The sequence below is a fragment of the Agelaius phoeniceus genome, chromosome 22, assembly GCF_051311805.1.
Source record: "Agelaius phoeniceus isolate bAgePho1 chromosome 22, bAgePho1.hap1, whole genome shotgun sequence".
Classification (NCBI taxonomy): domain Eukaryota; kingdom Metazoa; phylum Chordata; class Aves; order Passeriformes; family Icteridae; genus Agelaius; species Agelaius phoeniceus.
Genome location: NC_135286.1, coordinates 885,593 through 910,781, shown reverse-complemented (window position 1 = coordinate 910,781; position 25,189 = coordinate 885,593). Strand labels below are relative to the sequence as shown.

At 49.0% G+C, this 25,189-nt stretch overlaps 1 protein-coding gene across 3 annotated transcripts; it reads left to right on the top strand.

The window, feature by feature from the left end:
- The first annotated feature begins 345 nt into the window (after positions 1 to 345).
- Positions 346 to 25,189, top strand: MACO1 (macoilin 1). 3 transcript variants are annotated; one of them, XM_054648121.2, is made up of 11 exons: positions 346 to 770; positions 7,589 to 7,730; positions 8,608 to 8,734; positions 9,853 to 9,976; positions 10,323 to 10,501; positions 11,297 to 11,795; positions 18,079 to 18,237; positions 19,454 to 19,636; positions 20,516 to 20,636; positions 22,479 to 22,653; positions 24,429 to 25,189. In XM_054648121.2, the coding sequence occupies exons 1-11, from the start codon at positions 757 to 759 to the stop codon at positions 24,629 to 24,631; spliced, it is 1,926 nt and encodes a 641-aa protein (XP_054504096.2). In that variant the 5' UTR covers positions 346 to 756; the 3' UTR covers positions 24,632 to 25,189. The 3 variants fall into 3 exon arrangements, with proteins under 3 accessions (XP_054504096.2, XP_077045630.1, XP_054504095.2); XM_054648120.2 differs by lacking the exon at positions 346 to 770 and adding an exon at positions 816 to 1,099; XM_077189515.1 differs by lacking the exons at positions 346 to 770; positions 22,479 to 22,653; positions 24,429 to 25,189 and adding exons at positions 814 to 1,099; positions 22,289 to 22,417.

Here is a 25,189-nt window from a genome sequence, read left to right as displayed (position 1 = left end):
CGGCAGCGCCGGCGGGACCCGCCCGGTCCCGCCCCTCACTGAATGCCCGCCCCCTCCCCCACAGGCCGGCCTTAGGGACTGCCCTCCCATTGGCCGAGCGCAGCTCCTCCTGGCCTCTGATTGGCTTATCTCAAGCACCGGCCGTCTTTGGGCCGCGCGTCCTGTATTGTGATTGGTCTGGTGTCTTGTCACTCAGATAGGAACACTATTTATTGGCTGGCGCGGCCTGTCTGTCAGGTTGGGGGTTATTTTGCTCTCCGGTGAGCGGCAGTGCAGGCCGCCCTGTGGGGGAGGCACCGGGCGTCACAAACTGTCACTGCCTGGCTCTGCACCTGAGACGGGGTGTCCCCTTCCCCAACTGCCCATTTGCCAGCGAGGTTGTCAATCAAGCGGGAGAGGTGGCACCTCGGTGCTACGGTGACAGAGGAAATAGAGCCCTCCTTCTTCCGTTTCCGAGTGGATGGCTGAGCTGTCCTTTTATTTCTCTGTTTCTCCTCCATTGGACAATTTTGCTGTCGGTCACCGCAAGGGGCGGGAACCAGCCCGCAGCACAGTAGGCAGGAGGAGACCAGAATCTGCATCCTGATTGGTTGATAGGCCATCAATCACAAATAATCCTCTCTGACTGGGTTGTAGGGCCGTCATTCACAGTGGTGGGCGTGCCACGCGACAGCACGAGGCGGGTTCAACTTTCTGACACTGCGATTGGTCCGTTCTACCGTCTTTCTGCCTTTCCTCGCTGCTGATTGGTCAGATATGCTGTCACTCAGGTGGGATCAACCGTTTGATTGGCGATCGCCGGGGAGGCGGGGCGCTGCGCGGCGGCTGCGCGGGGGGACACGGCGGGGAGGGACGGACCAGGAATTATTTTTATTTCTTTGTTTCCCGGGGAAAAAAAAAGGAAAAAAAGGGAAAAAAAGAAAATAAACCCCAAAAAAAGCCCCGCGCTCGGGAACCCCCCGCGGGGGCGGATGGTGCTGCCGTGAGCGGGGCGGGCCGGGCCGGGCCGGGCCGGCGGGATGAAGCGGCGGAGCGCGGACTGCAGCAAACTGCGGCGGCCGCTCAAGCGGAACCGCATCACCGAGGGCATCTACGGCAGGTACCGAGCGGCCGCCGCGGCGCCGAGAGCGGGCGGTTCGCGGCCCCGGGCCCCCCGGCCGCCCCCCGGCCCTGTCACCGTCATGGCGCCCCGGCGCCCCTCAGGCGCTGCCCCGCCCCGGGCCCTCCGGGGCTCCGCGGGGCCGGGGCTGCTGCTGGCCAAGGTGCTGCCGGTGCTGCCGGGAGGGAGCGGCCGGAGCCGGCCCTGGGGTGCGCGCCCAGCGCTGGGGCCTTCGCCCTGGGTCACCCCCGGCGGTGCCGGAGCTCCGAGCCTTGCACGGGGAGGGTTCCCCGGCGGGGTCCCGGTGGTGCCGGAGCTCCGAGCCTCGCCTGGGGAGGGTTTCCCGGCCGGGTCTCACAGCTGGGCACTGCCGGAGCTCCGAGCTGCCGCTGCCGCCTCAGCTGGGTCTGCCCGGGGAGGCTTTCCCGGCTGGGCATTCCCAGGCTCAGGCTCGCGGCGGTGCCGAACTGCCCGGCCCGGCTGCTCACTCGGGGTCTCGCAGAGTTGTTCGTGCCGTGCTGGTGGGGAAGCCCTAAGAGCCACGGGAGCAGGAGGCTGGCTGGGAATTGCCGGAGCAGGGGTGGATGGCCCGGTGTGGACCCAGCCCGGTGTGCTGGGGACACGGCAGGTGCCCGGCTCAGCCCTGACCCCGGCGGCGCGGAGCCAGGCAGCGCTCAAGGGAGATGCACGTGGGTTGTGTTTTTTCCAGGTGCTCCCAGGGCTGGTTTGTGTCCTAGGGATGTGATGCTCCAGTTCTAAACTGGTGTTTTCCAGGTGCTCACAAGTGTGTGTCCCAGGGCTGGTGGGTGCCTGTGTAAGGAGTGATTCCAGCTCCGCTCTCCCGAGTGTGGCAGGTTTTTGTGGCGTGCAGGAATTGTGCATTTCTCAGTCAGCAGGAGTTTGGGTCAGGAGAGGCTCGGGAGCTGGTGAGAGCTGTAGTAAATGTGCTGCTGTCCCATTTCTGTTTCTAGTTCAGTGGGGTTGATGAATGCACTGCCTGGAAACCTGAGCGAGCTCATACAATTCAGATGTTAACTTTGCATGAGGGAAGCAGCTGCTGGGGAGCTGTGACAGGAATAAAATTGTCCCAGTGTGCTGCTTATCCCACTTGTAGTGGATCTGTGAGAGTAGAGAGCTTCTTGCTTCAGACTTTCAGGTTTTGGGAAAACCCTGCCTGGAATGGTAAAGAAAAGCATCCCTTGTGTAGAAATGATTATTCAAGGTGAAGAATAATTCAAATATACAAGGAATTGCTTATAACTGGATTTCAAAAGTCGTTCCAAATGCTTTGCTTTTGAGGTTACTGGAGGGAAGGTGGGGTTGAGAGAAGGAGGGGAAATCAGGGAAAGCTCAGAGGAGCTCCAGGAGCTGGGTGTGCAGCAGGGAGAGCTGCTGGAGTCTCTGAGCAGCTGAGGCGCCTCTGCCTTTGCTTCTCCTGGGATGCTTTGGTTCAGGAATGGATCCTTAGCCTTTGTTTCACGTGGCATTTTGCTAAACAGAAACAAGCAGTGTGCTCAGAGTGTTGTCATACAGAAAAGGAGAAATAGTGACAAGGCTTTTCCCATCTAAGCAGAGGGAGGTTCTTCTACACGGATCTGGGACCTTTCTCTTTTTTTAAAATATTTTTTCTGTCTCCATAATTCAGTGGTCACATACAGGTAACTTCTCACAGAACTACAGTTGTCTAAATTCTTGTAATTACTGCACTTATTTATTCAGCTTATCTTAATTGTCCCCATCAGCTTACACAGACCCAGTAAATGCAGTTATCAGGAGGAAGCATCCTGGGTTTATGGGCAGAGCAGCCAGGCTGAGCAAACAGCAGCATTGGGATACTTAACTCTTTGTTTTGTTGGGTTTTTAAATTAAGCCTGATTTTAAATTAAGCCTCCTGCCCAGCTTGGCATGTGAGCACGGCAGAGCTGTCACTGTGAGTGAGGGCTGGGAAAATGAGGAGTTTTGGAGCAGGGAAGGAAGGAATTGTCCTGCAGGGAAGCTCTGGTGGCAGAGTTCATTGCACGTGTAACACTGAGGCAGATTATGAGAAGTGATAGAAAAACAGAGCAGAGTTAGAAATATAAAATCCTGGGCTGCACTGAAAGGTGTGGATGATCTGTGAATGCTGACTTTTGCAGTGACTTATGCTCTTTAGAAGTGTTGCAGGATCTGTGGAAAGAGCTCTAGTATAATTTAAAATAACTGCTCTCAACTAACCTCCAAACCCACCACAGTCATGGTAGGAATTGGAGGGTCTCTTATTTCTACACTTTATATTCCAAATTCTGCCTTCTCCTGTGTAAAACAATGGCAGCAGTTTAAAAATGCTGAAGTGATTTAACATCTCCTACCTTTGGCAGTGTGCATGCATTAACCCCCTAACTGTTAATTCAAGTATTCATTGCAGCTTGTCATCAGTTAAGCAATTAAAGTTTATTTGTTCCTGCTTGTTCCTAAGTCTCCCCAGTCCCCATCTTTGATCTGGCTAAAATCCTCCACCTGCACTGCTGCTATTGCTGCTTGTGGTTCTGCTTGGTCCCCCTTTCCTGGCTGGGCAAGTTTCAAGATGAATTCCACACCTCCCTGCTTGAAGTTGTGCTGTCACACCAGCTGATGGATGCTGTCTGTGGATTCCCTGACAATGGTCCTGAAATACTCCACGTTCCTTCAGAGCAGGGTTTTTTTTAGCTGGGATGTAAATTGCCCTTTGTGGCAGGCACTCCGTGGGCTGGCAGCCGGGTGGGTGCCTGCAGGGGAGGCTGGCTCGTCTCCAGGTGGCCCTGGTGGCACAGGACAGGGTCCCTGGGTGCCACAGCCCCATAAATGCTCCTGGTTCCCCCTGCCACCCAAATCCTGACAGGGCTGAATTCCAAGGGCTGCGTTTCTGACAGCCAAAGAAGCTGGAAGGAAAACATCAGCACTACCTCCAGGAATGTGGCCTTTTTTAGGCCTTTCTTGAAAATCCATAATCATTCCCCCTGCTCATTTATTTTACCAGCTTCCTATAGAGGGTGAAGCATTTTCTGGAGGTCTGGAACAAAGCAGCAGCGCTGCCTTTTATGACTTGAACTCCAGTGCAGGCTCCAGTGTCATTTATCCTACATTTACTGTGCTCTGCTGTGCCCTGGCTCTCGCTCCCTGCAGCTGAAGGGGCTCCTGTGGCTGCATTTTGGAAATTTGGGGTTCACAGCTGAGCCCAGAGCTGGCAGTGCTGCTGTCCCAGCCCCACGGTGCTGGGTGCTGACTGTGTGCCCCTGCAGGGACTTGTTTCCCTTTCCTGCTGCCCAGCTCAGGGCTGGGTGCCCTCTGTGCCCTGCCAGGGCTCAGGGAGCTTTCCTGGCCTTCCTCACCTTTCTGTTCCTTTCCAGACCTGTAGCTGGCAGGTGTTTGATGTGGTCAGTGCCAGCAGTGATGTTTTCTGCCTTTCAGACTCGCTGTGTTTCCCTTCTCCTGCCCACTGATAACAATCTTAGCTATCTGTTTGTGTGTTTCTTTAGATAAAGCTTTGATATTTGCTGATCTCCACTCAGCATCCCTGGTGTTGTGGCTGCTGCCTAACCCTGAGCTGGGGGGGTCGTGGATTATTTGGTGATTTCACCCAAATGCTCAAATTCACCTTTTTAAAGCTCACCTGTGCCCTTGGCTCCCTGCCAGGCTGGGGATGCCTCCCACTCCATTGTCTTGGATGAGTCAGGCTGGAACAAGCCAGGATTGCCTTTCCAGCCTTGGGGCCTTGCTGATAATGGTGGGATGGAATTAAGGCTTAATCCACCCCCAGTTTGGGTTTGGGGTGCAGGATTGGGTCTTTTTCTAAGGATTTTTGGCTGTGTTTTTACCTTACAGCTGGCAGAGGATCTGCTCCTGCAGGGCAGTAAAAGGAGAACAAAGAACAAGAGAGGGAAAAAGAAAAAGGGGGGGGAGGAAATGGCATCTGGCACTGGCAGGGGGAGGAAGAATAAGGAGGAAAATTATTTATTTGCAAATTCAAAGGGGGAGCAGAGGCACGGCAGGGTTATGAATAAATCTTTCTATTCAGTGTACATTAGCCATCAATTGACCTTTCAGAGAAACTGCAGCTCTGGAATCCCTGCTCCTCCCTGCCCTGTGCCCTCTCCTGGCGTGGATGTGTCCATCCTTCCTTCCTCCTTTCTCACCCTCCATATGCTGTGCCCTAAACCTCTGCCAGGGCACCCAGGGCAGATTTTCTGACATGTGTCAGGAAATGGGATAACCCAGATTTTAGGGATTTATCTGCAAGAATCTTCCCTGTACTTGGAACCACCTCAGAATTCCAGTTTGCCTTGTGGAATACACTCGAGCCTGTTCAATAAACAGGTTTTCTGGGGGATTTAATTCCTGGGGATGTGTTTCAGCCGGGCTGGGGCTGGCCTGAACACAAACCTGGCTGTGCAGCACCTCAGGGGCAGCAGGATCTGAGGTTTGGGCCCCTTCCCTGCTGGGGCCAGCCCAAGGACTGAGGCTTTGAGACTCTCCTGAACTGCTGGAATTCTGAGTGGCTTTGGAGCCCTTCAGACAATGAGGAATAGGCTCTTTAATGCTGCTGGCAAAGCCTCCTTACAAGTGTTGCATTGTTCCAATTCCACTTTAGAAGGTGCTAAGTGTCAGCGGGGCCCTTGGATTGATATGAATTTAATATCAGAAATCACTTTAATGGCTGTGGTACAGAACTCTTGTTCAGCAAATGCTTTCTCTTGGAGTGGCACTTCAGGCTTGAGCAGCATTAGTCCTGACAGCCCTCGTTGGCTGGGGAAAATGGGGTCTCCTCTGCCTTCCAGTGGCAGGAAAATAAACAAAAGCCACGAGAGTAACCCAGGAAAAGGCTCCACAGCACAACTGAACTGAGCAGGGAATCCTGGCTGTGGTGCTTTTATGGAATTCCTCAGATCTGGACCCAAATGTCGCCTTTAGTGTCGAACATTCCCTGAATGCAGCTGCTTTTTGCAGATTCCTGGTGAGGACCTGAACTGTGAACAGGCAGGGAAAGGCAGCCTGGGGGAGCACCAGGACCGTGTGGCCATTGGAGGGGTTTGCTGTGGGATATTTGTTGGGTTGGAGGGGTTTTGCAGTACTCACTGCAGTTCCATTCTTCTCTAGCAGTGATTTGTGACTGGGGCTGGGTCCCTCACAACTGAAAGCCCTTCCTGAACTTTCCAAGTGTGTGCCATTCATTTTGTTTCCATTCCACTGAAGTGCTTCCTGGAGCCTTTTGCTGTATTTTTTCCCAGCCAGTTCAGTTGATAAGGGCACTCTCAGGCACCTGCCATCCACCTCTGACTCCCAAGAAACCCAGCAATGTTCCCAGCCCCGTGCATTGCACCTGAACTTGGGTGAGAGTTGCACAAGTTCGGTCATTTCCCAACCTCTGCTGGTACCCAGCTCTTTCCCTGGAAATTTGGGCTTTTGTCTCTTCCCCAAAGCTCTGAGCCAGTTCCTAAAAAAGCCCCGAGCAGGGCAGAAACTCGACCCTGCCTGGCACAGGTGCCAGCCCTTGGCACCTCCCTCTGAACATTCCAGGGCAAAGTTCTGCTGGTTGTGCTGGCAGGGTGGCAGAGGAGGGAAAACAAGTTACTAAAAGGACAATTTGCATTTGATTTAAGTGAGAAAAAATATTTTAACCCCCCCCTTTTTTGTTGTTGTTGTTGTTGTAACCTAATAGAGTGCAGCAAGGTATCTGGGGTGGTGGGTTTGGGGGAAAAAGGAGTTTTGCTTCTTTTTTGGAAGAATGGATTGGGCTGATGCCTCAAGTGTTCCTTGGGTATGAGCTCAGAGTGTTTTTAAGCTCTGTTGCCAAGAAGGATCATCAGTGGTTCAAAATGCAAGACTCAGAACATGGGAATGTGGCTCAGAAATCATTAAAAATAGAAGTTAGCCTGGTCTCAGGCCTCCTGTGCTTCCATTTCTCTGGGGTTTTGTTTGTTTGTTTGTGTTTAAGGGATCCATTTGCCTTCATAGAAATGTTTTCAAATCTAACACCGATAACTCAGTATCCAAACTGTCTTTAAATTGCTGTAGGCTTAAAATACATCTCAGTTTATTGGTGCTGCAGTTTGTGTTAGATGAGGGAACATCTGCAGCCTGCTGAGGAGGGGAACACAAAATTCCTGAGCACCAGGGGCAGGAGAGGGCTGGAAAAGGAGCATTGCAGCTGGGAGAAGTTACCTGTGGCAGGAATGAGTGAGAGAATCTGTGTGAGAATGCAGAGGGACGTGGGTGCTGCTGAGCAGTGACCCTGCTGATTATTGGGGAAATAAATGCACTTCAGTGTGAGCTCTGTTAGCCCAGGCCTGCTGTAATGGGATAATAAAAAACCCAAACCTAAACTTATTTTATAAAGTTATTTTGGCTGACGTTTCCTTCTGTGTAATACAGTTGTCCTTAGTTTTAATTCGGAATATTTTAATTTAAAAAAATTAAAAAGTCAGTTTGTCTGTTGGAAATCCTGACCTGAAATTTCCTTTTTCTTTCCCCCAGCACCTTCCTGTACCTGAAGTTCCTGGTGGTGTGGGCCCTGGTGCTGCTGGCAGATTTTGTGCTGGAGTTCAGGTTTGAGTACCTGTGGCCCTTCTGGCTCTTCATCAGGAGCGTTTACGATTCCTTCCGATACCAGGGCTTGGTGAGTGGCACAGAATATTCCATTTTCCTCAGTGACAGTGGCACAGAATATTCCATTTTCCTCAGTGACAGTGGCACAGAGTATCCACAGGAATATTCCCATTTTCCTCAGTGACAGTGGCACAGAATCTCCACAGGAATATTCCATTTTCCTCAGTGACAGTGGCACAGAATCTCCACAGGAATATTCCCATTTTCCACAGTGACACTGGCACAGAATCTCCACAGGAATATTCCCATTTTCCTCAGTGACAGTGGCACTGAGAGCCCCCTCACAGCACCAGGGCTTCTCTCTGATGGATAGTGGAAATGAAATAAAGATTTACCCAAATTTCACCACGGAGAAATAATGTTTAAATTTCTGAGCTGGGTTTGAGTTAATCAGAATAATATATAACCTTATATTGTTTAAATTTCTGAGCTGAGTTTGAATTAATCAGAAATTTATATAACATTATATATGTATAAACAGGGAAGAATTTCTGTATTACTTTAAAGAAAACCCTCTGATATAGACTTTTAAAATATTTTTGTATATATATACACAGACATATGCTATCTATCTATATATAGGTCTGTATATATGTCTATATTAAAAATATATGTGTATAGTCATAAAATATTGTTATTTATATATTTATATAAATATATATACATATATAATATATATTTATATATAAATATTTATATTAGTATATATAAAATTTTATATATTAAAATTAAACATGTAGTATTAGAAATATTGGTGAGTTATAAAAATATAGCTGTTAGATATTTTATGTAAAATGTATTATATGTATTTTTAAGTATACAAAACACTATATTTGGGTTGGAATAACCAAACTCTCTTCTTTTTCCCCCTCCCTCCTTTCTTTCAGGCCTTCTCAGTATTTTTTGTGTGTGTAGCATTCACCTCCAACATCATCTGTCTGCTCTTCATCCCAATCCAGTGGCTGTTCTTTGCTGCCAGCACCTATGTGTGGGTACAGTATGTGTGGCACACAGGTGGGCATTATTCTTTATTTACAACTTCCTGACTCATTTATAACTTCTTTGTTTCCAGCTTTTCTCTATTGACAACTTCCAGGGCTCAGTAAGGATCTCCCATCTTTTAGGAACAAAATTCCTCTGCTGTTGCCTCACTTAATGCAGTTTTTTTTTAGAGTTAAAAATTTTAGTTTGGTTTTTTGTTTTGCACTTGAGGTGCATCTCCAGTAAGCAGCAACTGGAGGGGAATGAACAGGAATTCCAGAGCAGTTAAAAGAAAATGAAATTCCTGACTTTAAAACTCTCCTGCAGTGATTCAACGATTACAGAGCACGCAGCACAAGTCTGTGGCAGTGTTCTGTTCTTCCACACTCAGTTGATGTGCTGATAATTTAGTTAACAATGTTCAAATATTGATTATTTCAGTGAGCAGAGTTAATTCTGTGTTAGCAAAGCTGGATCCAGTTTCTGAGCTGGTGGTGCCAGAGGCTGCCCTGGCAGTTTGAGGCTTCCATGGAGAATCCTTGTCCCCCTCTGCTGCCCTTTTCTCCCTGAGTTTGTTCTCACAAATCCCTGGGTTTGGATGAGGAAATGGAGCTGGAGGAGGTGCTCCAGTTCCTTCCCTCAATCAAAACATTTTAGGAATAAATCAAATTTAATTTAAATTATTATTTGGGGTAACTTTTCACTGCCCAGATTGTTGGGAGTGGGGCCTTGTGGAAGATGTTGTGTCAGCCCTGATAACAGCGGGCTGGGAGCTGAGGGCAGGGGCTGGGAGCCTCTTGCTGCCCAGTTTCAAATACCTGCAGGATCTGGGGCTGTTTTGGAGCTGTATTAATATGTTCAAGCCTTATCTGAAGGTGTTCAGGGCTGATGCTTAGAAGGAATAACCTGATGGGCCAGTTTTAGCTGTAGCTGTTGAGTTGATTGAATATTTTAATTCATAGCAACCCCAGGAATTACTCATTTTCAGTGCTCATCCAAGTTGATGGGAACTTGCTCTTTTTTTTCCCTTTTTTTTTGTCAAAATCTTTAAGGTTTGTTTCCTCAGACTCCTGAAATAATGTAAAAATAACTCTCAACTCCTTGCTGCCTGTTCTTTGTCCCTGAGTGTCTCTGTTTCCTTCTCTCCACAGAAAGAGGTGTGTGCTTACCAACAGTATCACTGTGGATACTTTTTGTTTATATTGAAGCAGCCATTAGATTTAAAGATTTAAAAAACTTCCACGTGGACCTTTGTCGTCCATTTGCAGCACACTGGTGAGTGCTTCTCTGTCCTTTCCCTAGCAACCTTTATTTCTCCAGGAAAATGAATAAGCAGGCCTTTTCATTTGGGTTCAGGCCTTGGCTGTCCAGTTTTCCCCTCACAATTCTGCCATGAAATATTCCACGAGAAATGTGTGTAAACAAGGGCCCAGTGCCACCTTTCTGTGCTGGGAGGAATTTGCACTGTGGATATTCCAAGCATTTCCTGAAAGCTCCCGTGGAACAGCAAAAACCACTTTATAAATCAGTTTCTATGGGCCTTGTTCATACATACATGAATATGTGTATATGAATTGTGTATATATTTGATTAATATTGTTTTTTTTATTTCCCTCCTTAGCATTGGCTACCCTGTTGTGACTTTGGGCTTTGGCTTTAAAAGTTACGTCAGCTACAAGATGCGGCTGAGGAAGCAGAAGGAGGTGCAGAAGGAGAATGAGTTCTACATGCAGCTCCTGCAGCAGGCTCTGCCCCCAGAGCAGCAGATGCTGCAAAGGCAAGAGAGGGAGGCAGAGGAAGGCAAGTTATCCCTTCTTGTGTGCTCTGTTCTGTGCTGCTCCAAGGGAAAATAAACCCCAGACACGCTGGGGAGGAGCTGGGGGGTGTTTGAGGGTGAGGGGAGAGAGGGGAGTCTTGACTCCATGTGTCAGAAGGCTGATTTATTATTTTATTATATATATTATATTAAAGGAAAATGATACATTAAAAGCCTACTAAAAGAATAGAAGAAAGGATTTCATCAGAAGGCTGGCAAGGAAAGGAAAGGAATGATAATAAAATCCTGGGACTGTCACAGCCTCGACACAGGTGGCTGCCATTGGTCACCAAGTAAAGACAATTCACATGCTGGGTAAACAATTCTCCAGATCACATTCCAAAGCAGCAAAACATGGAGAAGCTGAAGCTTCTCAGGAGAAAAGATCCTGGCAAAAGGATTTTTCATAAAATGCTCCTGGCTCCGTTTGGTGGGAGGGTGGTGAGCTCAGGGGGGCAGAAATGAAATCACTTTGGAGGGGTTGATGTGACAGAGAAAGGGAATGATGGCCCCTGTGCTCAGCTCCTCATTAGCATCAGTCTGGTCAGTCAGTGCTGTGTGTAGCTGTAGTATTTATTCTTAAATCTCTCTTTCCTGCCTGGAATGAGGCAAAAAGCCTTAAAAAAGGTGACTTTGGATTCTCTTTTCTAGAGAGCCTCCAATCCTGATTGTTTCCTGCAGGAATGATGGATGTGTCCATAATGATTTTTTCTTTCTGTGGCACAGTATTGATGGATTTAATGAACTAAGTTGTTTTTTTTTCCACTTTGGTGTTGCAGCAGCCAAAGGATTATCTGATATGGATTCCTCAATACTCCTGCAGCACAATGGAGGCATTCCAGCCAACAAAAAAATCTCTGCAACGTTGCCAGAGCTGGAATATCGAGAAAAAGGGAAAGAAAAGGACAAGGATGCAAAGAAACACAACCTTGGAATAAACAACAACATTTTGCAACCTGTAGACTCTAAAATACAAGAAATTGAATATATGGAAAACCATATCAATAGTAAAAGATTAAATAATGATCTTGTAGGAAGTACAGAAAACCTCTTAAAAGAGGACTCATGCACTGCCTCGTCCAAAAATTACAAAAATGTCAGTGGGGTTGTGAACTCCTCACCCCGCAGCCACAGTGCAACCAACGGGAGCATCCCCTCCTCATCCTCCAAAAATGAGAAAAAACAGAAATGTGCCAGCAAGAGCCCGAGCACACATAAGGACTTAATGGAAAACTGTATTCCTAATAACCAGCTAAGCAAACCAGATGCACTGGTAAGGTAAGTTGGGCCTGAGCCTTGTCTCATCCTCCCTTGCTCCAGCAGGACTCGGGGGTTTCATTTTGATCAGGAAAATGTCATTTGTGATCACGTAGAGAAGCCAGAATGGTGCAGTGCTGGGGCAGGATCTCCAGGAGATGTGCAGAGCTGTGTTCCTGTGTTCCTGGCCTCTCTTTGCAGCCTGGAGCAGGTTGCTTCATTTCTGGCTCAGGACCTGCTGCTCCCCTGGCTCACAGCTCTGATGTGAGGCACCAGAAATGCTCTGGTGGAAGGCAGGAGCAAAACCTGAGAAAATCAGCTCCAGTGTCCTTGCCAGCTCCTGCCTTGCCTCTCCAGGGAGGCTGCTGGGCTTCCTCGCTGCCTGAACAGGTGGTTTGCTTTTGTTTTTCCTTTGAAGTGTTTGGCTTTTGCTTCAATCTCCAGCTGCAAGCGTGGAGGCAGTGAGTGCAGAGAGCCAGGGCTGCTGTGGAGCTGAGCTCAGCTCTGGGGTCTGATGGAAAATCCCAGCTTTGCCTGCTCCTGGGAGTCCACAGGGACGTGGACCTGTCAGGTCAGAGGTGTTGTCCTGTGCTGCCAGGAGAAGCAGCAGTGAGCAAAGGGCTGGGACTGTGCATGGGGACATGTCTGGAACTACAACTGTCCCACAGTTCTGCCCTGCTCCACATTTCCCACCTGCCCATGTCTCTTATTCCTTACTCCATCAACGTGGCCAGCTTAATTGGCAGATCAGGCTTGTTTTCCATGCAGGTACCTTTGATAATTGGGCTTTTATCTCAGAGGATTTGTGCTGTGGGAACACAATTACTTCAATGGAAATATTATCTTGCCTTCTGATAATCACTCTCTCCCTGATTGACATACCCCTGCTAATTAAACACCGGACTAATTGATACCTAATGTGTGTATAGGATCTGTGTGGGGTTCAGAAAGCAGTCAGTGGGATCTGTGACAGGATTAGTCCAATTAAACACTGGATTAATTGATACCTAATGTGTGTATAGGATCTGTGTGGGTTCAGAAAGCAGCCAGTCAGTGAGATGTGTGACAGGATCCTGCCAATTAAACACCTGGATTAATTGAGGGACAGGATCCTGCCAATTAAACACCCATACTAATTGATGCCTAATGTCTCTATAGGACCTCTGTGGGTTCAGACAGTGGGATCTGTGGCAGGATGGATGGGCTGCACGTGGCTCTGCCTCAGCAGAGCTGCTCCAGGCCCTGGCCAGCCCTGCCTGGCTGTTGCCACCCTCAGTGCCAGCCCTGCTCTCCTCATGAGCTCTGTTTGCTCCTCTCTGAGGGACAGAGGGCTCAGCTCAGTTTGCTGCAGTGCCAAACGTTGCTTTGAGCAGAGGGAAGGGGAGGAATGAGCTGCCAGCCTGAGGATGTGTGCTTGGACAGGGTCTGAGGGTTAAACCTGCTGTGTTCAACAGTTTCCTGTTGAAATCCTTGTGTGGGAGATCAGAGCAGGTGCTCTCCAGTTGCCCAAGGTGAGTTTGGGATCACAGAAATGAGCCTACAACAAAACAGATCCTGTCCTGAGGGAATTCCAGCTGCTGGAAGGACACAGAACACAGCTGGACTCTGGGAGGGCCTTACTCTGCCCTGAGAGGGACTTGAACTCCTTCAGGCACGTGGTTTTGGGATGTGTGGCTGTGGAGTTGTGCCACAAATCCCTGGAGCTGTTCCCTGTCCCTGATGTCCCTGTGCAGGCAGCCCAGCAGCACCAAACCCAGCTCCTGCTCTTGTTTCTGCCCAGCCTGGCTGGGCAACTCCCACACCAGTGGGAGCATAAACTCACCTGACAAATTGGATGGGATGGATGCACTTAAATTTAAAAATTCATGGTGCTTTTTTATTTTAACCTTGTCAATTATCCCGTCCCTGGAGTTCCAGGCATTTGTTCATCATTTTTTCCACTTCCAGGAGTGTTACTCATTCCTGTTATTAAACTTTCAGTCTGCTGGAGCCTGGAAAGGGCTCAGTGAAGTCCTGATTTGTTCAGACTCAGCTCAGATCTGCTCAGCTTCCAAATAAAGCTGCTTTTTCTGACTGGGTGTCCAGCAGGACAGCAGACCCGAGCTGCTTTCCTTTTGTGTCCACAGATGATGGCCCTGGGCTGAGTAACCAGCAGCAAATGTGGAATGTTCCTTCTGCAAATGTGAAATATTCCTTCTGTAAATGTGAAATGTTCCTTCTGCTGCTGGGCCTTGGGATTAGCAGGGCTGGAGACAGGCAGGATCAGGAGGTTTTGGAGACCAGGAGTTTTACAGGGTTGTTAACTCTGAAATGTTTGATGTGATCTGTGTGGAGGGGTCCTGAAGTTAAGGTTTATTATATATTTTACACATGCTCCTATTTGAAGCTGAGCTTTTCTTTTTGCTGTGTCTGCTGCAATGTCAGAACCTGAGTTTTGTGGACAGGAACTTCCTGATGCCCATCCCTGGGGATTGCCCCATCCTTGCTGGAGCTGAGGGGTCCCAGGGGCTCAGGAACCTCTGGGGTTTTCTGAGGCCTCTCCTGAGGGTGCTGGAATCTTATCAATCCCTTCATCAGTGAATTTGTGATCTGAGTTCCTCTTTCCCAGCTCCCTGGCCATGGGGCCACTGGAGGGATCCATTTGGGATCAGCCTGGTCCCTTTGCACTCTGTTGTTTGTCAGGAGGTGCAGAGCAAACCCATCTCTTCTCCCATTTCCCTGTCATTTCTGAGGTGGAACAGATTCACAGCCTCAATGTATGGAACAAGTCCAAGCTGTAATTGCTGCAGAATTTTTTGTTGTTGTTGTTGTTGTTTATTGCACATTACACTGCAAAACCCCTGACCTGCCTCTGCCTTTCAGCACCCTTAGAATGCCTGCACTGAAAGCACACAAAGCCAGGCAGTGCAGCTTGGCAGGACTGTGTGCATGCACAGAGGTCCTGCCTTGGCACACAGGGTGGTGAACAAGCTGTCTCATGTACTAATTATTCCCACAGATAACGAGGACATCTTCTGGCACTCGGACTGGGAAAATTCTTGGGGAAGCAAAAGCTGCTCTGCCACAGCTTATTTCACTTTTCCTAAAATGGTGTTACCTGCAGAGGCAGACTGGGAGGTTTTTAATGTGAATTTGTGGCCGTTTGGTGCTAATGCTGTACAATTTGGTGGCATCACTGATGGGCAGAAGGGGCTGGTGCCTCCTGCTCAGCCCCTGCCTGGGTTCAAGCAGCACAAGGTTTCCTGTGGCAGCTGCAGGGGGGTGGTGGCCGAGGTGTCCTGCCCCAGGGAGGCAGGCACAGAACACAAAATCAGGATTGGCAATGGAAGTGAGGAGTGTGGGAGCCAATCCCTCCTGCAGCCCCTTCCCCAGGCAGCAGAGAGCTCAGGACAGAGCATTTCCAGCCCTGGCAATGGCAGCAGCAGGGACAGGAGGGCCCTGGCTGGTTTTTGGGGGGGATCCCTGGCTGGTTTTTGGGGGGGATCCCTGGCTGGTTTTTGGGGGGGGATCCCTGGCTGGTTTTTGGGGGGGGATCCCTGGCTGTTTTTTGTGGGGGGGGGGATCCCTGGCTGTTTTTTGGGGGGGGATCCCTGGCTGTTTTTGGGGGGGGATCCCTGGCTGTTTTTGGGGGGGGATCCCTGGCTGTTTTTTGTGGGGGGGGGATCCCTGGCTGTTTTTTGGGGGGGGGGGATCCCTGGCTGTTTTTTGGGGGGGGATCCCTGGCTGTTTTTTGGGGGGGGATCCCTGGCTGGTTTTGGGGGGGGGATCCCTGGCTGTTTTTGGGGGGGGATCCCTGGCTGTTTTTTGGGGGGGGATCCCTGGCTGTTTTTGGGGGGGGATCCCTGGCTGTTTTTGGGGGGGATCCCTGGCTCTTTTTGGGAGTGCAGGCTGCTCCCAGGAGCTGCAGGCAGAGCCTGTCAGTCCCACAGTGGCCCCCTCAAAGGAGCAGCTTCCCTGCAGGAGCTGCTGGTGCCAGGCAGAGCTGGGGCTTTTGGAGAGCAGCTCAGAGCCCTGTGGGCACTTTAAAATGATAATTTTTATATAAACAGTGTTTCATTCACCCAACAACTGCCCTGTCCATCATTTAACACTGCACAGAGTGGCACCGCTCACCTGAAGCAGCTGCTGCTGTTCCCATTTTGGGGCTGAGGTTGGAATATTTGCTCAGGTTTGCAAATTGTTGCCCTCAGCAGAGCACCAAGTGACTTGTGCACTTCCCTGTGAGGTGGGTATTTGCTTTGTGCTGTTACTATTTGCCTGTAAGTTGATTTTTATTTTTTTTTTTTCTGTCTGAGGGTGCTTTTGACCATTTATAGAGCACTGAAGGAATTCATCTTGAGGGAGGGCACTTCCATGGCCCTGGAGAGGCAGCTGGGGCAGGAGGGGGGTCCCAGCCCAGCCCTGCTCCCCTGGGGCTGCTCCTGGCTCCTCATTGCCCCTCTCATCTCTCTGGGTGTGTTTGGTGTTCCAGACCCACCTCTCTGGATTTCCTCAGCCCTGGGGATCCCACGCTTCCCCCCTGCCCTCAGTGGCACAGGGTGTTTGTTCTCCCTGCCCTCAGTGGCACAGGATGTTCCCATCTGCCCTCAGTGGCACAGGATCTTCTCCCTGCTCATCTCTCAGTGCCTTTTAGGCCGAGTTTTCCCTGCCCTGAAGCCCAGAAATGTTTCATTAAGAAATCAGAAGGCTCCAGCCATTCATCTGCACTGCTGAGTGTCACTAAGGGCAGCTCTTTTTGGCTTTTGTGAGCGCTCTCCTCATCTTAATGTCCCACTGCCACCAATTCAGAATGGAAGGCCAGGAAATGAAACCACCTTCATCTTCTTTATGGACACTTAAAAACTCTCAAATCAATAGCTGGCAGAGCAGAGGAGGATTGTGTGAGAATGGCTGGGGTGTATTGCTTTCAGAGTTCAAAGGGGTTGATTATTCACCTGTGATGTGTTTTTAGTCTAGGAATCAATACCCTCATTTGTGGGGGAAAGTGAAAGTGAGCTGAGTGCCTCTCCTCCAAAACGTGTGTTTTATTTAACAATATTTTAATTAAAAAGATTACATAGATCTTCAAGAACTTTCCAAAGCTACAATTTCAAGTGTAGAGCAGATGGTCTCTGTTCAAGAGCAATTAAAACTAAATTTACTGACTCCTGAGCTGGGGGTGACTTAACACATCCTCTTACTCGGCATGCACATCATGTGCTGCAAGAAAACTCCAACATGTTGAGGTGACAATTCACAGCTCTGGCTGGCAAATCCAAATCAGCATTTGAGGACAGAATTAAATCTCTGTGAGTGGCTCAGTCCTGCTTTGGAGCAGGACAATACGGGTACAATATTTACAATTCCTTCCCAATACCCATCACCTATGTTAGACACTGAGCTTCTACTCTAAACCAATCCAAAAGTGCCAACATCACCCAGAAGATGGGGAGGCCAAGAAGGAGAAAGACTGGACATGCCAAGATTCCTCCATCTTGCCCCTTGAACCCCCATTCTAAAAACCCCAAAAATCGATTTTTCACCCTGTGATAAATTCACTGTCATTCTACTTAAACTTTCTTGGCTTGTAATTCTCCATAGAAAGGTTGGTAATTGTTTTTTCTAAGGGCTAAATCAAAGGCACAGGGATCCTGGGCTCTGTGCCAAGGTCTCTGAGCCCCCTGGGCAGGGGCTGGAGCCCTCCAGGGCAGCCAGAGGAGTTCCCTGGGTTCCAAATCAAGTAATAAATCCAAAGATTATCCCAAATAAAATAGAAATAAAATTACTTTATTTATCCCAAATAAAGTAATAAATAATACAGTGTAATAAATTAATAAATGAGCCTTGAGAACATGGAGTCTATCACAGACATCTTTTATGGAAAATCCTTTCCTTAGGATTTTTCCTTTTGAGAAGCTGAGAAGCCTCAAGAACGAAGTGTAAACAGTAATTACCTGCTGCTGTGGAATGCAACAGGTGCATCTGGGATTGGCTTATGTTATTTATTTCTAATTAATAGCCAATCAAAGTGAGCTGGCTCGGACAGAGAGTCTGATCCACAAGCTTTTTTTATGATTCTTTCCTTTTTCATTCTTAGCTAAAATCCTTTCTTCTATTCTTTTAGCATAGTTTTAATATAATAGATATCATAGAATAACAAACCTTGTGAAACAGGGAGTCAGGTCCTCCTCTCTCCCTCACGCTCAGAGCCCGTGAACGCGGTCCCGGGTGCCAGGTGCATGGCGCTGCCCCTGTGGGGCTCCTTGTGTCCCCTGTGTCCCTGGGAGCCCGTCCCCACGCGGTGCCACTGTCCCTGTGCCCCCAGGTTGGAGCAGGACATCAAGAAGCTGAAGGCTGACCTGCAGGCCAGCAGGCAGGTGGAGCAGGAGCTGCGCAGCCAGGTGAGCTCGCTGAGCTCGGCCGAGCGCGGCGCGCGCGCGGAGACCGGCCAGCTGCGCCAGGAGAACGAGCTGCTGCAGAACAAGTACGTGCCAGGGGGAAATGGGCACAGGGAAACACCCTCCCCACTGGGATGGGGCGTTTGGGGTGCTCAGGTGGGGATGGGGCACTGGGGAGGATGGAATTGTCATTGGGAATTGGGAATTGTAATCTGGAAATTGCGGGGTGTCGGGGATACGAGAGGAGGAGTAAATTTGTTATTAGGGATTGTTGTAATCTGGAAATTAAGGGGTTCTCAAGGATACGGGAGTAGGAATAGCAGTTTGTTATTAGGAATTATAATCTGGAAATTATGGGGTTTTCAAGGATATGTGAATAGGAATAGCAGTTTGTTATTAGGAATTGTAATCTGGAAATTATGGGGTTCTCAGGGATATGGGAGTAGGAATAACAGTTTATTTGGAATTATCCAATATTTCCCTTAATCTGGACATTAAGGGGTTTTCAAGGATATGTGAATAGGAATAGCAGTTTGTTATTAGGAATTGTAATCTGGAAATGGCGGGGGTCTCGGGGATACGAGAGTAGGAGTAAATCTGTTATTAGGGATTGTTGTAATCTGGACATTAAGGGGTTCTCAAGGATATGTGAATAGGGATAGCAGTTTGTTATTAGGAATTGTAATCTGGAAATTGCAGGGGTCTCGGGGATACGAGAGTAGGAATAAATTTGTTATTAGGGGTTGTTGTAATCTGGACATTACGGGGTTCTCAGGCAGGGATATGGGAGTGGGAATGACAGGTCATTATTAGGAATTGTGATTTGGATATTATGGGGTTCTCAGGGATGTGGGAGTAGGAGTAACAGTTTATTTGGAATTATCCAAGATTTCCCTTAATCTGGAAATTAAGGGGTTCTCAAGGATACGGGAGTAGGAATAGCAGTTTGTTATTAGGATTATAGTCTGGAAATTAAGGGGTTCTCAAGGACATTGGAGTAGGAATAACAATTCATTATTAGGAATTGTTGTAATCTGGAAATTAAGGGGTTCTCAAGGATATGGGAGTAAGAATGACAGCTCATTATTAGGAATTGTAATCTGGACATGATGGGGTTCTCAGGCAGAGATATGGGAGTAGGAATGACAGTTCACTATTAGGAATTGTTGTAAGCTGGAAATTAAGGGGTTTTCAAGGATATGGGAGTAGTAATAACAGTTTGATTTTTGTGTTAAATAATCCTAAAATGGGAGGCAAATCCAGGCAGATTTCAAGCTCACTCCCATCCCTGTCCCCCTGCAGATTGCACAACGCTGTACAGATGAAACAAAAAGACAAACAAATGATCAGCCAGCTGGAGAAGAAGCTAAAGGCAGAGCAGGAGGCACGAACCTTTGTAGAAAAACAATTAATGGAAGAAAAGAAGAGGAAGAAGTTGGAAGAAGCAACTGCAGCACGAGCTGTGGCCTTTGCTGCTGCTACCAGGTGCTCTGCCCTTGGGAGCCTTTGGGGTGGGAGGGAGGAGCCTGGGTTTGATCTTTTACTTTAAAAAATCTTTTACTAAAAAAAAGGCAGCTTTATTTGCATTGAGAGGCTCATTTGTGTTAAAACAAGGCAGGCCTGGGAGATGCCTCCCCTGCAGCTGAGCCTCAGTGCCTCCATGACATTTACACATGTACAGGAGGAGTGTGCTCTAAATTACCTGCTCCTCCTGCACTGTGCTCTCAGAGCTGTTGTGTCCTGTTCAAAGGAGCATCTCCCTTCACCAGGGAACTGGGAATCAAGGCTTTGTGCAGTGACATTGGCCATAATTCTGGAATGTTTCTGCTGGGGCACTGCTCCCTGTGGGTTCTGTGTTCCCACAGCAGCACAAGCTGGGGGCACTGTAACCTGCAGGGCTCCAAATGTCTGAAAGGAATTATTAACCCCAGGAAGGAGTGAATCTCTCATCAATTGGAACATTGAATATTTGATCAATATTCCAAACCTCCCAGCAGCTGAGGTGTGACACTCAGTAACTGCATTGCTGCAGGGCAATGGCTTTGCTGGGCACACCAAAGCTGGCTCCTTCTTTCCAAGCTTCAGATTTTATTTTATTTGAATTGTTGGTGCTGCGAGCAGCCGAGGAGGGGCAGGCTGAGGCCTGGGGCAGGCTGCCTGTGCTCCCTGAGGCCTGGGGCAGGCTGGCTCTGCTCCCTGAGGCCTGGGGCAGGCTGCCTGTGCTCCCTGAGGGCTGGGGCAGGCTGGCTCTGCTCCCTGAGGGCTGGGGCAGGCTGCCTGTGCTCCCTGAGGCCTGGGGCAGGCTGGCTCTGCTCCCTGAGGGCTCTGCTGTCCCAGCTGCTGAGCTGTGCTGTGTCCCTGCAGAGGGGAGTGCACCGAGACCCTGCGGAGCCGCATCCGCGAGCTGGAGACCGAGTGCAAGAAGCTCAGCATCGACATCAAACTGAAGGAGGACCAGATCAGAGAGCTGGAAATCAAAGTGCAGGTAATGCCCCAGCTCCAGGGGCTCAGGGCAGCACCAGGGAGAGCTCCCAGCCCTCCCACATCCCTGAACCTGCAGCACAGCAATGCCCAGGGAGCGCAGCTCCTGCAGCTCCTGCCCTGGGCTGGGCAGTGTGAGGCCAGCAGGGCCCAGAGGCTCCTTCCAGACCTTTCCATGGATCCAGCAGGGCCCAGAGGCTCCTTCCAGACCTTTCCATGGATCCAGCAGGGCCCAGAGGCTCCTTCCAGACCATTCTGTTGGTTAAATGGGGATTTTTGCCCCCAAACCCCCTGGTCTGTGTAGGCTGAGGGTAGGATCCCCTCAGCAGCATTTTTCCCCTCATGCAAGGAGCCTGTGACACTCTCATTATAATAAACCATAAATTTCACTAAAGCTTGCTGATTCAGGGCAGTCTGGAGCACTGGCCAGGCCATTGTTTTGGTGTTAAAGTGCCTGAATATTGAAAATACTTTGTGGCAGGTGTGCAGCAAGTAGAGTTGGGTTTGTTACAGCTGAAGAGCTCAAATGTGTGCCCTTATTTCTGTGCTAAAGATGTGCTCAGACTGACAATCTGCATGAAAATGGATTTTTAATGCCCTTTCAAAGCCCACCTGGTGCTGCTGTGGACTTGTTTCCCAATCACAGGTGCAGCCTCCTTGTCCCTGGATTTACCAAACCCCTGACAATAAGTGTGGCTTATCCCTGGAGTGTTTGAGCATGGCTCTCAGATAATTAAACCCAGCTCTAATTAAGCTTTCTAATTTCACGAGCATCTTCAAACTGTTAGGGAAGCTTTTTGTTGCAGGCATTAATATTCTCCCCTTTGCACTGTTGTCCCTCCATTTGAAGGTGTAGAATATTTCTGTATTTTTTCCCCCCCAGCCACAGTTTGCCAGGATAATTGCTCCCTGCTTTTCCCTTCCCTTAATTCCTGGCATTGCAGCACAGTGAGGTTTGAGGTGAGATCCAAGCAATCCCTTTATTCAGCCTCTTGGAATGGCCTTTAGGGAAGGTTTTTCCATGTTTTTGTGCAGCAGGGATGGAATCCACATCCCTGGAATGCCCAAAGCCGAGGATGTGGCACTTGGGGATGCATTTTAGTTGGATTTGATGCTCTCTGAGGCCTTTTCCAGCAGGAGCACTTGTGTGATTCCAGCCTTTTCCTGAGGGAAATGTTCCCACAGCCCAGCCTGCCCCAGCTGCCTCTTGGAGAGGGATTTGGGGTGGAGGGCTGAGGCCCAGAGCAAATGTGCTTAATCACACTTTTAATCACCTGCAGGGTGGAGGTAACCTTAATTATCCAGCGCTTTAATTAATGCCAGGCCCAGGCTGGGGAAGGGGAAACACTCCTGGCTCTGTCTGCTCTGTGAACTCCCCCACGGTGGCATTTTTTGCCCTGAGGCTGACTCTTTTTTGCCCCCTAGGATCACATTTTTGCCCCTAGGCTGACATTTTTTTGCCCCTCGGGGTGGGTTTGTTTTGCCCCCCAGGATGGCATTTTTTGCTCAATAAGCTGACATTTTTTTGCCCCCAGGATGATATTTCTGCCCCCAGGATGATATTTCTGCCCCCAGGATGATATTTCTGCCCCCCTAGGATACCATTTATGCCCCCAGGCTGGCACTGCTCCATTCTGATCCCAGTTTTCCCTGCAGGAGCTGAGGAAGTACAAGCAGAACGGGAAGGACACCGAGGTGCTGATGTCAGTGCTTTCTTGCCCCCAGGATGATATTTCTGCCCCCAGGATGATATTTCTGCCCCCAGGATGATATTTCTGCCCCCCTAGGATGCCATTTGTGCCCCCAGGCTGGCACTGCTCCGTTCTGACCCCAGTTTTCCCTGCAGGAGCTGAGGAAGTACAAGGAGAACGAGAAGGACACGGAGGTGCTGATGTCGGCGCTCTCGGCCATGCAGGACAAGACCCAGCACCTGGAGAACAGCCTGAGTGCAGAGACCAGGATCAAGCTGGACCTTTTCTCTGCCCTGGGAGATGCCAAAAGGCAGCTGGAGATTGCCCAAGGTACCTGGGGGCTTCCATCCCACGCAATCCTGCGGTTTCTCACAGGGAATTTGGCATTTCCAGCTTTGGGAATGCGGAGCTGGAGCCATCTGAGCTCACCTTCCCAGCCCATCATGATAATGAAGGTTAAAATTGGTGTTTTAATTAATTCATGGTTATTTTCTGCAGTTTATAAACCATTACAAGGAGCTGGAGATCTTTTAAAGCTCTGGAAGAACTCTCTCTTTAAAAGAGATAAATTAAATTAAGCCTGTTATTAAGCTGCTCTCCTGTCATCCTAATAATAATATTTTATTACTCCTCAAGTAAATAAAACTTAAATTTGAGGAGAATCCAACGTGTTTCAACCCTGAGCAGGTGAGGGGAGTGTGGGCACTGCTGGTGGTGCCACCAGAGGGAGCAGAAAACCAACATCAAACCCAGGCCAGGCTTTGCAGCTCTGCAAGCCATGGAGCAACTCAATAACTTTGCATTTCATTTCCCTGCAGAAGGTTCTTTGACTGCAGGAATATTTAATTAGAGGGAGAAATTGTTTTGTTTTGTTTCAGCAATGGGTTTTTTCCATCACCTGGTTGCAGGAATTGCTGTGGTGGTGGTGGTGTGGAAACTCAGAGAGAAATGATGGAAATGGGAGAGTTTGGAAAATTAACAACTTTGTTGACCAAATATTTGATTTTTGTGAGGAGTTTGGAGAAGGGGAATGAAAAAAAGGCAGAAAAAAAATGGCAGAAAACTGAGATTAAATAGAATTAATCTTTAGGGGTGGTGCAGCTGTGAATCCAAATAGTGCAAAATTATAATGGGACAGCTGAGATTTGTTCTGTAACAATTGGAGACAACCAAATCCAGCTGTGAGCACAGACCAGGAGCTGCACAGGGGCTGATTTCAGAGGTGTGGGAAGGGCAGGCTCTGGGCTGCTGGGGGTGATTTCAGGGCAGGCTCTGATCTGTACATGGGCTGATTTCAGGGGTGTCAGGCAGGGAAGGGAAGCTCTGAGCTGCACAGGGGCTGATTTCAGGGCAGGCTCTGATATGCTGGGTGGTGCTTTCAGGGCTCTCAGGCTGAGGAAAGGAAGCTCTGAGCTGCTGGAGGTGATTTCAGGAGTGTCAGGCAGGGAAAGGAAGCTCTGAGCTGCTGGATGATGATTTCAGGGCTGCCAGGCTCTGAGATGCTGTGTGATGATTTCAGGGCTCTCAGCCTGGGGAAGGGCAGGTTCTGAGCTCCTGGGTGCTGATTTCAGGGCTGCCAGGTTCTGAGCTGCTGGTTGGTGATTTAAGGGCAGGCTCTGAGCTCTTGGGTGCTGGTTTCAGGCTCTGAACTCCTGATTGGTGATTTCAGAGCAGGTTCTGAGCTGCTCTGTGGAGCTTTCAGGCTCTGAGCTGCTGGGTGATGATTTCAGGGCAGGTTCTGAGCTCCTGGGTGCAGATTTCAGGTTCTGAGCTGCTGGGTGGTGGTTTCAGAGCAGGCTCTGAGCTGCTGGGTAGTGATTTCAGGTTCTGAGCTGCTCTGTGGTGGTTTCAGGGCAGGTTCTGAGCTCCGGTTGGTGCTTTCAGAGCAGGCTCTGAGCCCCTGGGTGCTGATTTCAGGCTCTGAGCTGCTGGGTGCTGATTTCAGAGCAGGCTCTGAGCCCCTGGGTGCTGATTTCAGGCTCTGAGCTGCTGGGTGCTGATTTCAGAGCAGGCTCTGAGCTGCTGGGTGCTGATTTCAGAGCAGGCTCTGAGCTGCTGGTTGATGCTTTCAGGCTCTGAGCGCCGCTGTGCTTTGCCGTTCGCAGGGCAGATCCTGCAGAAGGATCAGGAGATCAAGGAGCTGAAGCAGAAGATTGCAGAGGTGATGGCAGTGATGCCCAGCATCACCTACACTGCAGCCACCAGCACTCTGAGCCCCGTGTCCCCACATTATTCTTCCAAATTCGTGGAGCCCAGCCCCTCTGGACTCGACCCCAACGCCTCCGTGTACCAGCCCCTGAAGAAATGAGGGAATGCCCAGGTTCTCCGTGCCCCAGGGGTCTCTTGCAGTCAAGATGAAATTGTTTCGTGTGGGACTGTGTTTGTTGTCATTTCCAGCAGGAGAAAAGAGCATTGGCTAGAACTGCCCATTGGTTTTTCTTGTAAATTTTTAGGGAACCTCACAGAACTTTGCGATTTATTTTCCTTGGCCAACGCATTAAAAACGATTCTTGGTTTTCAAGTAGCCAATTTTGCCTTTTTATGTACTCTTGCATGGTTTCCTCTTGAAAAAAAAAAAAACAAAAAAACAAAACAAAACCACAGGGCTTTGCTTGGTTTTGAACCCTTTCTCCTCAGTTTTTTTATTTAATTATTAAATTGGATTTGCAGATTCATCCAGTGAGGAAAACCCCTCAGTTTTCCAGCGGAAGGGTTAAACAACCCAACAAAGCTTTGATTTATAGATGTGTTCAATACAAACACGTGGATGTTGCAGAAGATAATTTGATTTTCCCCCCCTCAAAGGACCAAACAAATTCCAGGGGCGTTGTTCAAGGGAAGGAATAAAGAATAGCTGATGATGTGA

Excerpts from the sequence above, each read along its gene's own strand:
- MACO1 (XM_054648120.2), top strand. The coding sequence starts at position 1,020 with ATGAAGCGGCGGAGCGCGGACTGCAGCAAACTGCGGCGGCCGCTCAAG. Across the intron at positions 10,502-11,296 it reads AGAGAGGGAGGCAGAGGAAG|CAGCCAAAGGATTATCTGAT; the intron begins GCAAGTTATCCC and ends TTGGTGTTGCAG. Across the intron at positions 11,796-18,078 it reads AAACCAGATGCACTGGTAAG|GTTGGAGCAGGACATCAAGA; the intron begins GTAAGTTGGGCC and ends CTGTGCCCCCAG.